Source organism: Carcharodon carcharias, chromosome 6 (genome assembly GCF_017639515.1).
Source record: "Carcharodon carcharias isolate sCarCar2 chromosome 6, sCarCar2.pri, whole genome shotgun sequence".
NCBI classification, from domain to species: domain Eukaryota; kingdom Metazoa; phylum Chordata; class Chondrichthyes; order Lamniformes; family Lamnidae; genus Carcharodon; species Carcharodon carcharias.
The window spans coordinates 123,256,857-123,274,198 of NC_054472.1; the positions used below are offsets into that span (position 1 = coordinate 123,256,857).

At 42.5% G+C, this 17,342-nt stretch overlaps 1 protein-coding gene across 3 annotated transcripts in view; it reads right to left on the reverse strand.

Annotated features, from left to right (window-relative positions):
• Positions 1–17,342, reverse strand: part of myom1b (myomesin 1b) — a 220,854-nt gene that overhangs the window by 92,224 nt on the left and 111,288 nt on the right. For all 3 annotated transcript variants that reach the window (XM_041190639.1, XM_041190638.1, XM_041190640.1), the window contains 4 exons: positions 7,574–7,770; positions 6,438–6,564; positions 3,181–3,365; positions 2,424–2,538 (listed from right to left, as the gene is read on the reverse strand). In XM_041190639.1, coding sequence (XP_041046573.1) covers positions 2,424–2,538; positions 3,181–3,365; positions 6,438–6,564; positions 7,574–7,770 — 624 coding nt within the window. The remainder of the gene's footprint in view (positions 1–2,423; positions 2,539–3,180; positions 3,366–6,437; positions 6,565–7,573; positions 7,771–17,342) is intronic.

A 17,342-nucleotide genomic window follows, 5' to 3' on the forward strand; every position in this document is an offset into this window, starting at 1 on the left:
ATATTTTTATCCCATGGATAGTGCCTGAGGGGCTCAGCTCACAAATGAAAATCTGAGCTCCAGGCATTGTCCAAAGTAGATAACCCTGTAGGTCAGGTATAATAGAAGAGTAGGAAAAAATTTGAACATCTGCAATAAAAGCAGAAAATACTGGAAAACTTGCTCATTAGCTGGATTGGTAATGCCAACCTGAGTTATACAAACCAGAAAGTTAAAAGATTTAAGTCTGGGGGCAGAATTTTCAAAGGCCGATGGGGGCAGGAACCGAGGTGGACAGGTGTAATTTTGCGCTGTTGGCTGGTGTGCCAGTTTGCCAACACAATCCCACTATCAAGCTATTTCAAGAAGGCCATTAATCAGAGACTGACAGCGTCCCCAATCCCAACCTCCAAACTCACCGCCCCCAACCCCATCCCACCCTCCCCATCCCAATGTTAGGAACGCAGTAGCTGCTTGAAGGTGGCCTCCCAGTAGCAGACTGGGAATGTTTCAATAAGATCACCCTCATTTTTTAAGTACTCTATGATGTATTGAAAATTGCATTGTGCATTTTGTCCATGTAAGGCTACCATACACACATGTAGAGGGAGTCTAGCAAGAGAATAAAGGAATCTAGGTTTTAACAGCATGTGCAGTGTTGATTCTGAATGCTTCTTACTGAATCTTACTGTGTCTACCCAAGAACTTCACATGGTCCAGGATGCCTTTGAGGCCCCCATCTCTTTCCACTGTTGTGGCTGCAGGCTGCCCTGAGGGGGGAATCTCCTCCACAATAGTAGTCCGGCAGCTGTGACCATTTTTTAGTTGAAATATTTTTAAAGTGCTGAGAGGGCATCTAAAGATAGAGGTGCCCTCTCACTTATTTACCTCTAACGGCAGGCTGCAGCTCCTTCAGTGCCTCATATTGACCCTCCAGCTTCAAAAGCCCACCCGCCATCTTTAATTGGAAAGTGAGCCTACCGTTGGTCAGAATTGGTCTATCCAGCAAAAATCAATGTTAAGTTGAGCTTTGGGCAAGGTGTGAGGTTGGGACCTACATATGATGCCAAAATGGAAAATCCTGCCCTTGGTCTGTGCAAACGAAGATGATCTGAGTGAGAGTGCCATGAAGAATGCTATAACTAGCCTTGGTGTCTTTGGACCAAGCAGGGAAATTTCAGCTAGGGACTCGTTAAGACATTTGATTTATGCTTGGCTCAATTCCAGAAGTCCTAGGCACCCCCTGATACCTTACTGAAGTATACATTCTTCACGTGGGAGACTGGATAATGTCAGTAAGCTATATAACCTCTTGGTGCATTGAACTGAGCCTGGCTTGCACACAGAATAATTTCAGCTGATCACTATCAGGTGGAGAACCCTGTTCAAATTTCTTCTCTCTCGGGGGCGTTCGGGTTAATTGCAATATCTAATTGCTGTCACAGCTGGGAAAAAGTTAACTCAACACAGACAGGGTGTTATAATTGTTGGATTTGTGTTAGGTATTTTCTCAGGTTTATGGTGCCAGTCAGTCTGAATAATATGTTGAGGAATGTGTATTGCTAAATATCAAATCATACAATAATGGCACCCGGGGGAACTAAATGATCTGAACTGAATATTGTGCCTTCCCCACTTGCTTTCAACTTCTTTAAGCAGGCAGGCCAATAGCACGTGAATGATATGTGGCCCGGTCCAAATCAATAATCTGCTTTATTTTACAGAAGCAAGTGTAGAATGACAGTTAAAATCAAAACTCACTTACTTATTTAACTCACGGATTAAGTCCATGATGGGAAGGCCCATGGATGGCCATCCGACCCCTCTGCCAATTGAGGCCCTAGGGTCTCATCCAACCGCCACAGTTATAAAAACAAAGCCAGGCGGAGAGTTTGTGATGTGAGGAGCACAACAAGCAAATCTGGGCGTGTTTGCCTGCAGGCTCCAGAAGGGAGTCCCTCATTCAAAAGTACTCAGTGCCTGATCTAGGGACTTGGCATCAGGAAGGGGGAGGCCACTGAGAGCCATCGCCTTGCCCTAGTTGCCAATTCCCATCCCCACCCCTCCCCCATGACCCCCACCATGCCATTATTCATCTTGGCCTGGCATCCAGTGTCAATCCGAGGCTTCGGATGTGTGTTATGCTGACAGCAGCCATTGCCTCCCCGGTGGCGCTGCCATTCAATAGAACTGTCGATCTCTGATTGACTGGCAACTCTTGGCAGGCGGGACTTTCATCCTCAGTGTCCTCTATTCCAGCAAGGCCCATCGCTGGCCTGTCAAGTGCCTGTTTGGCACATATTGCAGGGGGCCTTCCCGAAAGGAGGCAACACAGGAAAATCACCGGCTCTCCAACTGACAGCCAAGACCTCCACAAAATTCCACCCCTAGTGAATAAGATCATTATCTATTTTCACGCGTACCTGCAAACTGGTAAAACAAACCTGGAGGTGTTTCTGCAGTGATTGGCTCTGTTAAATCAGATGGTTTTCCAACACCTGCCATATTCACAGCTCGCACACGGAAAACATAAGTCACACCTTCTTTCAGACCTTCTATCTGTTGGCAAAGGTAAGGGATTAGTGAGACTTTGAAATGATTTAAAAATTAATTTGTCAATCCCTTTTTATCAACATGCCACCAATGAATATGAAAGGGAACATCAAGCTGCTGGCTCAACTCTCCATATACAACTTAATACCCACCATCATCCCCATCCTTCACCTCAGATTCTGGCAGTAAACAATCTACATCTAAATGGAGAGATCCAAGAGTAGGACTTTGCAATGGGACCCTCAAACAGATGTTGGGCCTCTTATTTGTATATGCAAAGACCCTAACGGTTGTTTCAGGCATGGGCACTGTACACTATTCTTTTAGCCTTTATCAATTTGGCAGGTGATGCACTTCCTGCACATAATGAACATGCATTTCCTACTTGCCAAACTGATGGTTTGTGAGACAATTTAGCGCTTTCTTAGACTAACAGTAAATATCATACAGATTAGATTTTGCCAAAATATCTTAAGTATCAATTTCTGAAGAGGACTAGATGGTTTGCCTTTGGTAATTGGTGTGTATTTCACTTTGTAAAATTGGAATGTTGACATGATACAATTTGTACATTTCATCAAACAAATGCAACCTCAAAAAATGTGTTCATCAAATTAAGAGAATAGGAATTCCAATCTGCTTTTTTACCTTTATATATCTCTTTGACGTTTCCTTTTCATTGACACTTCTCCACATTTCATCATCTTCATCTGCCTCCCGAATGTCAGCATAGTACCCAGTCACCTCACTACGACCCATATAGACTGGAGCTTTCCAGAGGAGTACCAGTGAATTCTTCCTGACCTCCGTGTACATAACGTCATGAGGTGGTCCTGCATTAGTTTGTAAAATGTGTTACTTCACACAAAGTACTGCTAGGACATAATGGTAATGATAGCATACTTAACAGTTTTAAGCTTTACCAATTTAGTGTCCTCTCTAAATGTTATATCTTCTAATTTAATAAATTACAGTAGAGCTGAAAAAGAAATCCCTATTTATTTGGACGTCCCCATTATATCCTGCTGGATATTTCTAGTATAAGTGTAAACGTGTTCTTCTAGAAATAGGGACCAGAGGAATTCATATCCATGGATTACTGATATCTTATGTTATCAATCGTTGCCACAGTGTATTCATCACATGGTTAGCAGTGTGCTCCATCTGTCATTTGCTTGGCAGTATTGCTGATAATAAAGAAGCCATAAGGCATAGAAGCAGAAGTAGGCCATTCAGCCCATCAAGTCTGCTCCACCATTCAATGAGATCATGGCTGATCTGATAATGCTCAACTCCACTTTCCTGCCTTTTCCCCATAACTTTTGATTCCCTTACTGATTAAAAATCTGTCTATCTCAACCTTGAATATGCTTAACAACCCATCCTTTACAGCCCTCTGTGGTAAAGAATTCCACAGGTTAACTACCCTCTGAGAGAAGAAATTCCTCCTCATCTCTGTCTTAAATGGGCAACCCCTTACTCTGAGATTATGTCCTCCGGTCCTAGGCTCTCACACAAGGGAAGACAACCTTTCAGCATCTACCCTGTCAAGCCCGCTAAGAGTCTTATATGTTTCGATAAGATCACCTCTCGTTCTTCTATACTCCAATGAGTACAGGACCAACCTACTCAACCTGTCCTCATAAGAAAATGCCTCCATACCCAGGATCAACCTAGTGAACCTTCTCTGGACTGCCTCCAATGCCAGTACATCTTTCCTTAGATAAGGGAAACAAATCTAGGTGTAATCTAACTAGTGCCTTGTATAGTTTTAGCAAGCCTTCCCTATTTTTGTACTCTATTCCCTTTGAAATAAAGGCCAACATTCCATTTGCCTTCCCTATTACCTGTTGAACTTGTATGCTAGCTTTTTGGGGTTCATGCATGAGAACCCCCAAATCCCTCTGTGCCACAGCTTGCTGCACTCTTTCTCCATTTAAATAATATTGAGCTCTTCTATTCTTCCTGCCAAAGTGCGTAACCTCACATTTTCCCACATTGTATTCCATCGGCCAAGTTTTCGCCCTCTCGCTTAACCTGTCTATAACCCTCTGTAGACTCTTTGTGTCATCCTCACTATTTGCCTTCCCTCCTATTTTTGTGTCACCCACAAACTTGGTGATAGTACATTCACTTCTCTCATCCAAGTCATTAAATAATTGTGGGCCCAGCACTGATCTCTGTGGTACTCCACTAGTTACAGGTTGCCAGCCTGAAAATGTCCCCCTTATCCCAACTCTCTGTCCCTCTATTAATTAGCCAATCCTCTATCCATGCTAATATACTACCCCCAATGCCATGGGCTCTTATCTTATTAAGTAGTCTTATGTGTGGTACCTTATTGAAATACAAATATATTACATCTACTGATTCCCCTTTATCTATCCTGCTTGTTACCTCCTCAAAGAATTCTAATAAGTTAGTCAGGCATGATTTCCCCTTCATGAAGCTGACTCTGCTTGATTATATTATGCATTTTTGAATGCTCTGCTATTATCATTTATAATAGATTCTAAGATTTTCCCAATGACGGATGTTAAGCTAACTGGCCTATAGTTCCCTGATTTTTGTCTCCCTCCCTTTTTGAATAATGGTGTTACATTGGCAGTTTTACAATCCTCTGGGACTTTTCCAGAATCTAAGGATTCTTGAAAGATTACTACCAGTGCATCCACTATCTCTGTAACTACTTCCTTTAATATCCTAGGATGCAATCTATCAGGTGCAGGGGACTTAGCGGCCTTTAGCCCCATTAGTTTCCCTAGTGCTTTTTCTGTAATGATAGTTATTGTATTTATTTCCTCGCCCCCTTTTTCACCTTGATTATTTAGTATTTTTGGAATGCTATTAGTATCTTCTACGATGAAGACTGAAGCAAAGTATTTATTCAACTCCTCTGCCATTTCCTGGTTCCCCATTATTATTTCCCCAGCCTCATTCTCTAAGGGACCTATGTTCACTTTGGCCTCTCTCTTTCTTTTTATATTATTAAAGATGCTCTTACTGTCCGTTTTTATATTTCTTGCTAGTTTACCCTCAAAGTTTATTTTCTCCCTCTTTTTTTGGTCATCTTTTGGCTTACCAATCTTCTGGCTTACCACTAATCTTTGCCACATTGTATGTTTTTCTTTCAATTTGATACACTCCTTAACTTCCTTGGTTAACCATGGTTGGTTTATCCCCTTCCTAGAATCCTTCTTTCTCACTGGGATATATCTTGTTGTGGGGCAAGAACTATTTTCTTAAACATCTGCCATTGTTCATCAACCATCTTTTCTGCTAAACTCCTTTCCCAATCCACTCCAGCCAACTCTGGCCTCATTCCTTTGTAATTACCCTGATTTAAATTTTGCACACCCACCACATGCAAACAATTTATTATAACACAAGGTACTAACAGCAGTTTGTTTTTATTTTTCCTGTGCACTATGCACAGGAGACCAAGGAGAAGATGTTCAACTGCTGGCTGCTCACTGAAAATAGGCAACCAACCGTTGAAAATTTAGTGAGGACCTTGCCCACCTGAAGCAACTTTCAGACAGGCCTTTACATGGAGGCTATTTCGTTATGAAAATCAGATCCCTATGCCTTCTATAAAACCTTGATTGTAACTTATGAAGAGAAAAGGGTAGAGCATGCATGGCACATGCTAGTTCTATTTCTCCAGACTGGAGAAATAGCTCTCCAAAAAGGTAAGTTCTGGGTTTTTTTAAAAAGATTTTGTGGAACCAGAAACAGCAGGACAGTTCCTACCGACGCCACAATAACCCACCGGCTGACATCCAATCTCTTCTTGTGCCCTGATCCCAAGTACAATTTTTTTCCAATAAACAAGTGTCTCTTACTCTTGTTTTAATAGTAATCACCATTATAAGTATATTATTTCAGAGAGGAAGTAGACCTGCCTGGAACAGCAATGGTCCATTCTTCACACTTAAACTTGTCACTCGGCAGAGATGGAAGGCCAACTCCTGCCAGGTTCGCTGCACGGACTTGGAACTGATATACCATGTTCTCCTTCAGGTCATGGATCTGTAGTAAGTAAGTAGTCAGATCAAAAGTTAAAGGGAGACAGCACAGCTACTTCACCAGATATATTGATTAATATTAAAACAATAGCAAAATACTTTGGATACTGGCAATCAGGAATAAAAATGGAAAAGCCAGCAGCTCTTCATAACCAGCACATCGATGGAAACAATGGCTACTGCCAGTATTTCAGCAGTCCCTGGGAGGAGGAACAGTCATCACGCCTCAGAACACAGAGAAATGACAGACATCGTAGGGGTCAGTCAGGCAGGCCCTGGCGAGGAGTGGAGAGTGTTTGGTTAAAGGGCAGAGGGCAGCACCTGTTGATCTCTCCATTTGGCACAGGATGACTAAACAGGAGGAACAGCTCCCCAGACCATAGGCAGGCCTGCCAAGATATGGTGGCCTGCCCACATGGCATGGCCTCTCCAAGCCCTGCCATTGGGTTGCAGGCTTAATTAGCCACTTAGGGATTTCATTTGGCCTAGGGGTGGGAAGGCCACCTTGACCCTTTCCATCACAGACTTAACTGGGGGAGCCAGGAAGGTGACAGCTTACTCCTGGCCCCGGGGTGTGGAGGTTAATTAAATTCCACCCACTAACTCTGTTTCTCCATTGATGCTGCCTGACCTGCTGAGTATTAAGTTACACTGGGGAAGTTATAATCCATTTGATTCTATGTAGCCATATTTTAAACACGTTCCACCATCAGGATGCTCGACTCTGCAGATGTGTGTGGCCTGCTGATTATACATTAGTAACTAATGGAAATCCATTTCTATTGAAATTAATATGAGTTGTCCCAGGATGAAGTTAGCATCCCTTGCACAACTGATGCAAATGGAATGAAAGAAAGAAGACCTGAAGTGGTGGGGAACAAAATCAAACTTATTTCAATAAAAGTGATTTTATTTTTCTTACATTTAGACAGACATTTGAAAAGAATATTGAACTGAAAGTTCTTCCTTATAATTTCTAAAGACATTCAGGAAATGAGCCTTGTTTCACTTACTCTGTATGCCCGATCACTGATAGCTTTGATGTGGGCTTCTTTCCATTTTCCAGGGATACCATCAATAACCTCAAGATAATCCACAAAGTAACCAGTTATGTCAGAACCACCTTGGAATTTTGGTTGTTTCCATCCTAACACCATGGAGTCATGGACACTTTCAAGAACTGTAATTCCATAAGGTGGATCTGGAGCAGCTGTTTGAAGAGTACTTTAGGTTAGTATTTCATTTCACTTGACGGTTCAACCTCTTCAATGCAAGTCTGACCATCTGAATAATTTTTAAGCTATGACATAAAGGAAGTCTTCTGTATATTTTACAAAGAATGAATGAAGTAAACTTGGATCTGATCAATACAGTGAGTTTTCCATGTAATGTATTGGTTATGACTTTAAATCACAACTGTATGGAACTTTATATTAGAATGGAATCATAAGAAGAAATGCCAGTGAAACTTAAATTCAGCAAATGTCTCATACTCTCTTTTCAACATGACATCTTATACTGAAACAGAGATAACGACTTGGCAGTGGCCCTTTCTTAAAGTTTCAATTTTGAATGCCATTACAATTCAGTTCCTGTAAAAGACAATAGTATTTCTCCACAATAGATTGAAATCCTGTTGTACGATATTAATTATGAATGTATTAACACCCTTGTTAAGAGCGTGCATACAAATGAATTCACACATTCATTACTAATATCATGTAGTAAGTATAATTCAAATATTTCTCAGTGTTATGTGAAAAAGGTTGGAAGGCAATGTATAATGTGTGCTGTGTAATTATTGGTCTCTGATAGAACATACACAAAAATTAAATATGCCACCTCTCAAGCTTCCTGGAATGGGTTGGTAAATGCAACATGTAACTGAGCTATACAGATCAGAAAGTCATAGGTTTAATCCTCAGTGTGTGCTGAGTAAGTTGATCTTAACCAGGGCAGCAGTTGGAGCAATAAAACTGGTCTTGTTGCCCTGTTAGTGCAAGGAACATCAGCCAAAGTTTCAATTCTTGTTCACCATCCTGTGATATCTGCTGAAAAGCACCTGTGTGTGGATGTCAGATGAAAAGAAGATCGTACTGGGTTTTGATTCCCCCATGCCCAGCAGCTTGCTGACACTCACTGTATCCACTTATGCATGAAGTCACATTTTAGAAAGTACAAGGGAGCTGTCAGTATCTGTGGAACCATAACTTGAGCAGAAGCCAATGACCTCAGAATAGGAGAAGAAAAATGGGGGAAAAATGGCTACAAAAAAAAATCTATACCAGAACCAGTCTTCACAAACTCAGATTCGAAGATACATCATCCTGCAAGTTAATCATTCTATTAGAGTGAAATTGTTGAAGCAGGATAACCAATTGTGTAAATTGACAGAAATCACAGTATTTGGTCATTCATTTAGCTGTTAAACCAAGTGGTGTCCCTGCTTGCTGTCATCACTCAGGTAGCATTCACTTCTCTTAAACTTAATCATAATTTCAAGCCCAGTAAGACATCACTGGACCATATACAGAATCAAACACCACTTAACTTTCAGTTTAGAAATTAAAAGAATAAATGCACCAAGATGGTCATGATGTATGTCTCTTACTATTAGCAATATTAGCTATAGAATGCTTAGCAGGCTCTGATGTCATTGCTCCGTCCAATGTTTTAAAGGAGGCTCAAACTCATTTAGAATAAGAGTTACATGAACTCTTACACATGTGAATTCACCAGTTCAAAAATGCCAGAGAGTGTCAGAGTGGAGTTTATGTACATCTCCACAAAGCTTGAGAGGATATTATATTAATAGTCGTTTGGTAGTACAGAACTTGAGTATTGCTGGAAAAAGAGACATTTTGTCGAAGTTTTTCGTCTTGCACTCATCAGGATAATTCGCAACAATGCAACGTAAGGGAAAACAACAAATTTATACTGTATAAGAAGGGAGTGCCAATTTGAAAGTGGATTGGTAGAGGCATTGCCATAGAGAATGCATCAGTTGATTGTGACTGACAGTTAACCGCCAAGCATTGTTTGAAATTTAAACCAGGCAGCTTGACTTTGATTGGGCAAGGCATTGCCCTGAGGAATGAACAGTGAATGGCTGTCACTTATTTTTGTTTAGCTGAAACAGGAGCAGTGAGTGTACATGTTCTTTCTGTTTGCAAAAAACAGGGTCCTGTGTATTAATATATGTAGCTTTCAGTACATGGAAATGTGCCACACTACCAGCCCGACTGACAATCTTGAATTGGTTGTCAGCATAATTCTTAGTATAAAGAGGATTATTTAGCAATTGTTGTCCAATCACGGATCATAGAAACATAGAAAATAGGAGCAGGAGTAAGCTATTCAGCCCTTTGAGTCTGCTCCACCATTCAATAAGATCATGGCTGATTGTCTATCTCAAAACCATACTTCCGCTCTTTCCCCATACCCTATGATACCTTTAGAGTCTAGAAATCTATTTCCTTCTTAAATATATTCAGTGACTTGGTCTCCACCGCCTTCTGTGGTAAAGAATTCTACAGCTTCACTGCCCTCTCAGTGAAGAAATTTCTCATCATCTTAGTCCTAAATGGCCTACCTTGTATCCTGAAACTGTGACCCCTTGTTCTAGACCCCTCGACCAGAGGAAACATCATCCCTGCATCCAGTTTGTCCAGCCCTGTCAGAATTATTTTATACGTTTCAATGAGTCCCCCTCTCATTCTTGTAAATTCCAGTGAATATAGACCTAGTCAATCCAATCTCTCCTCAAACGACAATCCTGCCATCCCAGGAATCAGTCTGGTGAACCTTCGTTGCACTCTATCTATGGCAAGTATATCCTTTCTTACGTAAGGAGACCAAAACTGCACACAAAACTCCAGTTGGTTGTCACCAAGGCCCTGTACAGCTGCAGTAAGATATCCTTGCTTCTGCACTCAAATCCTCTTGCAATGAAGCCCAACATTCCCATTTGCCTTTCTAACTGCTTGCTGCACCTGCATGTTTTTTATAATTTTTAGAATGATCGGTCTAAACGGAGTTGGTGTATTTGGTGACCGCTTTGGTGCTTTTGGAGATGGTGTGTTTCACCAGTTCCCCTGGCAGCATGAGGCAGACACTGTTTTGGATCTCCCTAGCCGAGATGATGAGATGCTTGTTGTAGTGAATGAGGTGCGAAGCCTTGGAGGCGATGCATTCGAAAATGTCGACAATGAAGGAATTCATAAGACTCATGGCCTTGGACGAGATCCTGGTGGAAGGGTGGACCTGGGTCAGCATCCTGTATGTGTAAATGGAATAGCTCTGCTTGTGAGATTTCCTCCGCTTGTTAGGCAGCTCCTTGGTGACTTCAGTCTTCGCTGCCTTGTGGGACGCACCACCCTTCGCCGCAGCTGCCACCTCAGGCTTTCCACTCGATTTGGACTAATGTAAGTCAGTTCTGCTGCACCTAAATGCTTGCTTTCAGTGACTGGTGTATTTGGACACCCAGCTCCCTTTGTACATCAACATTTCCCAATATATCACCATTTACATAATACTCTGCCATTCTGTTTTTTCTTACCAAAGTGGATAACTTCACACTTACCCAAGTTAAACTGCAACTGCCATATATTTACTAACTCACTCAACTTGTTGAAATAACCTTGAAGCCTCTTTACATCCTCGTCACCACTCACATTCCCACCTAGGTTTGTGTTATCTGCAAACTTGGAAATATTACATTTGGTTCCCTCATCTAAATCATACACTACTTGCTCTGCGTGATGGTGGTAGAATTGATTGAAATAGGACCGTGACATGAACGCTTCTGCCTTGGCCCTTTCAGGTGTATTCAGAAGAATGGTCTTCCTCAGGGAAGCGTGCTTGCACCGCTGCTGTACGACATCTACACGAATGACCAACCTATAGATGGTGTCACATGCCATTTTATATATGCTGATGACTTATGTGTCACTGCCCAAGTACTGATTTTAAGACCGTGGAGAAAACGCTTTTGAGGCCTTGGAGGGACTAACATCCAACTATGAAGAAAACCACCTTCGCGCAAACCCATCAAAGATGCAAGTTTGTGCATTCCACCTCAGAAACCGTGAAGACAAACGCCAGCTTAAAGTAACCTGGTGTGGAGCAACACTGACGCATTATGAGCACCCTATCTACTTAGGAGTCACCCTTGACAGATGCCTCACCTTCAAAAACCACATCGAAAAGACAAAGGCAAAAGTGAGCGCAAGAAACAACATACTGAATAAGCTCACTAACACAAAATGGGGAGCAAGCTCGAAAACATTGCGAACCAGTGCACTTGCTCTTTGCTATTCCACTGCCGAATACCCCTGCCCTGCATGGGAAATATCTACTCATGCTAAGAAGATGGATGCCGTTCTGAATGCAAGCTGCCAACTTATCATAGATTGTTTAAAACAAACAAACACCAACAGCCTATATATCCTGGCGGGTATCGCTCCCCCTGATATAAGAAGAACGGTAGCCAGCAAGAAAGAGCGACTCTGTCAAACATCAGATGAGAGGCACCCTCTACATGGTCATACACCTACACTCGGCCACCTAAAGTCAAGGAAGAGCTTCATGAACAGCGTTGTTCCATTACAATCAACCCCATGTGAAGCCCGCATCGCCCTGTGGAAAGACCGGCTCGCCAGTCTCGAACAACCCCAGCAATGGAAATTCTACTGGATGAAAGCCTTCCCCCGGGAGCTGGGCAACCTGGAAGTGCCTTAACAGACTTAGGACTGGTGTAATTCGTTCAAAGGGGTCACTAAGCAAATGGGAATATACAACCAGCCCGACAGCTTGTGAATGTAGAACTGAACCACAGTCTATGCAACATCTCCTGCAATGCCTATCGCTAGAGGAACTCTGCACTGTTGCAGATCTTGCCAAATTCAACAACAAGATGCAAAAATGTGTCCAGTTCTGGCTGGGCCTTGTATAGACTGTCCATGGACATGATAAAAAGATCTAGATCATTGATATATATCATGAATAGCCAGGGCCCAAGCACTGATCCCTACAGTACCCCACTAGCCACTGCCTGCCACTCTGAAAAAGACCCATTTATTCCTACTCTGTTTCCTATCTGCTAACCAATTCTCAATCCATGCCAATGTATTACCCCCAATCCCATTTGCTTTAACTTTGCGCATTAACCTCTTATGTGGGACTTAATCAAAAGCTTTCTGAAAATCCAAATACCACAAGATCTGCAACAGTGCAGGGTTCCTCTAGCGATAGGCATTGCAGGAGATGTTGCATAGTCTGTGGCTCAGTTCTACATTCACAAGTTGTCGGGCTGGTTGTATATCCCCATTTGCTTAGTGACCCCTTTGACGACCTACACCAGTCCTAAGTCTGTTAAGGCACTTCCAGGTTGCCCAGTTGTAATTAGCTCCCGGGGGAAGGCTTTCATCCAGTAGAATTTCCATTGCTGGGGTTGTTCAAGACTGACGAGCCGGTCTTTCCACAAGGCGATGCGGGCTTCACATGGGGTTGATTGTAATGGAACAACGCTGTTCATGAAGCTCTTCCTTGACTTTAGGTGGCTGGTTCTCCCTTACCTACTCTGCTAGTTACATTCTCAAAAAACTTCCAGTAGGTTTGTCAAACATGATTTCTCTTTCATAAATCCATGTTGACTTTGTCTAACCCTGTTGATTTTTTTCAAGTGTCCTGTTATCACATCCTTTATAATAGACTCTAGTATTTTCCCTACTACCGATGTTAGGCTAACCAGTCTGTAATTCCTTGTTTTCTCCCTCCATCTTTCTTTAAATAGTGGTGTTATATTTGCCACCCTTCAATCTGCTGGGACTTCCAGAAGCTACAGAATTTTGGAAGATGACAACCAATGTATCCATTATTTTCATGGCCACCTCCTTTAGTACCCTAGGATGTAGGTTATCAGGCCCTGGGGATGTATTGGCTTTCAGTCCCGTTAATTTCTCCAGCACTATTTTTTACAAATACTAATTTCCTTCAATTCCTCCTTCTCACTCATTCCTTGGTTATTTGTGTCTTATTCCATGAAGACAGAACTAAAGTCGTTGTTTAATTGCTTTGCAATTTCCTTGTTCTCCACTATAAATTCTACCATTGCAGGCTGTAAGGGATCTACATCTGTCTTCACTAATCTTTTTCTTTTTACATACTTATAGAAACGTTTACAGTCCGCTTTTGTGTTCCTTGTAAGTTTTCTCTCATACTCGATTTTTCGCCTCTTCATCCATCTCTTTGTCCTCTTTTGCTGAATTTTAAACTGTTCCCAATATTTTGGCTTACTTTTTCTAGTAACTTTACATGACTCCTCTTTGGATTTAATACTATCCTTAATTTATTTTATTAGCCATGGTTGGGCCAATTTTCCTGTTGTGTTTTTGCGCCAGAAAGAAATGTATAACTATTGCAATGCCTGCATTCATTCCTTAAATATTAGCCATTGCCTATCCATGGCCATGCCTTTTAATGAAGTTCCCCAATCTATCTATCTAGCCAACATGCCCCGCATACCTTTGTAGTTTCCTTTGTTTAGATTTAGGACCCTAGTTTCGGATTGGACTACTTCACTTTCCATCCTAATGAAGAATTCTATCGTGTTATGGTCACTCTTCCCTAAAGGACCCTGCACAACAAGATTATTAATTAACCACTTCTCTTTGCACAATACCAAATCTAGGATAGCATGTTCCTCAGCTGGTTCCTCAATGTACTGGTCTAAAGAAACCACCTCGTTAATACTGCAGGAATTCATCAACCACAGTATTATTGCAAATTTAGTTTGCCCCATCTATATATAGATTAAAGCCACCCTTGATTACTATAGCACTCTTGTTACATGAATTTCCTGTTTAATGCCATCCCATACATTACCACTACTATTTGGAGGCCTACATACAATTCCCGCTAATGTTTTCTGCATTAGCTTTACTAACAATGCCACACCACCTCTTCTTCCTTTTTGCCTATCCTTTCTAAATATCGAGTATCCTTGGATATTCAGCCCCCAGCCTTGTTCAACTTGCAACCATGTCTCTGTAATCGCAATCATATTGGACCCATTTACATCTAGCAACTCAAAACTGGGCATCCATGAAGCGCTGTAGGCCATCAGCAGCAGCAGAATTGTACTCAACCACAATCTGTAACCTCTTGGCCTGGCACATCCCCCATTCTACCATTACCACCATGCCAGGGATCAGACCTGACTCGATGAAGAGTGCAGGAGGGCATGCCAGGAGCAGCATCAGCCATGCCCTCAAATGAGGTGTCAACCTGGTGAAGCTACAACACAGAGCTACTTGCATGACAACCAGCATAAGCAGCAAGTGATAGACAGAGCTAAGTGCTTCCACAACCAATAAGTAAGATTGAAGCTCTGCAGTCCTGCCACATCCAGTCGTGAATGGTGGTGGATAATTAAACAACTCACTGGAGGGGCAGGCTCCACAAATATACTCATCCTCAATGATGGGGGAGCCCAGCACATCAGTGCAAAAGATAAGGATGAAGCGTTGGCAATAATCTTCAGCCAGAAGTGTCAAGTGGATGATCCATCTCGGCCTCCTCCAGAGGTCCTCCAGATGCCAGTCTCCAACCATACTGACTCACTCCACATGATATCAAGAAATGACTGGATACTGCAAAGGCTATGGGGCCTGACAATATTCCGACAATAGCACTGTAGACTTGTGCTTCAGAACTTGCTGTGCCCCTAGCCAAACAGTTCCAGTACAGCTACAACATGAGCATCTACCTGACAATGTGGAAAATTGCCCAGGTATGTGATGTACACAAAAAGCAAGACAAATCCAAACCGGCCAATTACCACCCCATCAGTCTACTCTCAATCTTCAGTAAAGTGATGGAAGGGATCATCAACAATGCTATCAAGTGGCACTTGCTTAGCAATAACCTGCTCACTGACACTCAGTTTCAATTCCGCCAGGGTCATTCAGCTTCTGACCTCATTGCAGTGTTGGTTCATGCATGGATAAAAGAATTGAACTCCAGAGGTAAGGTAAGAGTGACTGACCGAGTGTGGCATCAAAGTGTCCTAGCAAAACTGGAGTCAATGGGAATTGGGGGAAAACTTGCCACTGATTGGCCTCAGTTCCAGAACATCACTGCAGGATTTTCTCAGGGTAGTGTCCTAGGCCCAACCATCTTCAACTGTTTCATCAATGACCTTCCTTCCATCATCCATCATAAGGTCAGAAGTGGGAATGTTCGCTGATGATTGCACAATGTCCAGCACCGTTCGTGACTCCTCAGATACTGAAGCAGTTGATGTCCAAATGCAGCAAGACCTAGACAATATGCAGGCTTGGGCTGACAAGCGGCAAATAATATTCGCGCCACACTAGTATCAGCCATGACCATCGCCAACAAGAGATAATTCAATGGCATTCAATGGCATTACCATCACTGAAACCTGGGGGTTACCATTGACCAGAAACTGAACTGGACCAGCCACATTAATGCTGTGGCGACAAGAGCAGGACAGAGGCTAGGAATCCTGTGGCAAGTAACTCACCTCCTGACTTCCCAAAACCTGTCCACCATCTACAAGGCACAAGTCAGGAGTGTGATGGAATACTGCTCCCTTGCCTGGATGAGTGCAACTCCTACAACACTCAAGAAACTTGACACTGTCCAGGAAAAAGCAGCCCACTTGATTAACACACCTTCCACAAACATTCAAGTCCTCTACCACCAACAACCAGTTGCAGCAGTGTGTACCATTTACAAAATGCACTGCAGAAACTTACCAAGTTTCCTTAGGCAGCATCTTACAAACCCATGACTGCTACCATCCTGAAGGACAAGGGCAGCAGATACATGGGAACAGCACCTCCTGGAAGTTCCCCTCTGAGCCATTCACCATCCTGACTTGGAAATACATCGCTGTTCCTTCACAGTCGGCGATTCAAAATCCTGGAACTCTCTCCCTAGCAGCACTGTGGGTGTACCTACATCAGAGGGACTGCAGCGGTTCAATAAGGCAGCTCACCACCACTTTGTCAAGGGCAATTAGCGTTGGGCAATAAATGCTGGCCTAGCCAGCGACGCCACATCCCATAATAAATAATTTTTAAAATCTACCTCAGTGCAAATGCTCCATGCATTCAGATACAAGGCCTTTAAATTTGTCTTTTTAAAATTTTTACACATTTTTTGTACTATGGCCCTATTTGCTGCTAGCCCTTGCTTCCTCTGCCTTCCACTTTTGCTTTATACTTTTCTATCTTTCATTTCTATCCTTGTTTGCCTCTCCTGTGTCTCCTTGCTCAGGTTCCCATCCCCCTGCCACTCTAGTTTAAACCTTCCCCTGCAGTACTAGCAAATACCCCTGCAAGGATATTGGTCTCTGTCCTGCTGGGGTGCAACCCGCCCAACTTGTACAGGTCCCACAGGTCCCACCTTTCCCAGAATCTGTCCCAATGCCTCAGGAATCTAAATCCCTCTCTCTTTCACCACATCTCCAGCCATGCATTAATTTGGTCTATTCTCCTATTCCTGATCTCATTAGCCAAAAACACATTCTGCCACAAATGAGTAATGTGGTATGTAAATTTCAGTGCCAGTGATGGATTGTATCAAACAGCATGTCCCTTCCATTGTGTGCAAAGGCCAAGGCGTGATTCCATGATTGAACAACATTTGCTAAATAATCCTCAGTGTGCCAAGAATTATGCTGACAACCAATTTATGATTGTCAGTTGGGCTTGCAGTGTGGCGCATTTGTGTGTATTCGAAACTGCATATATT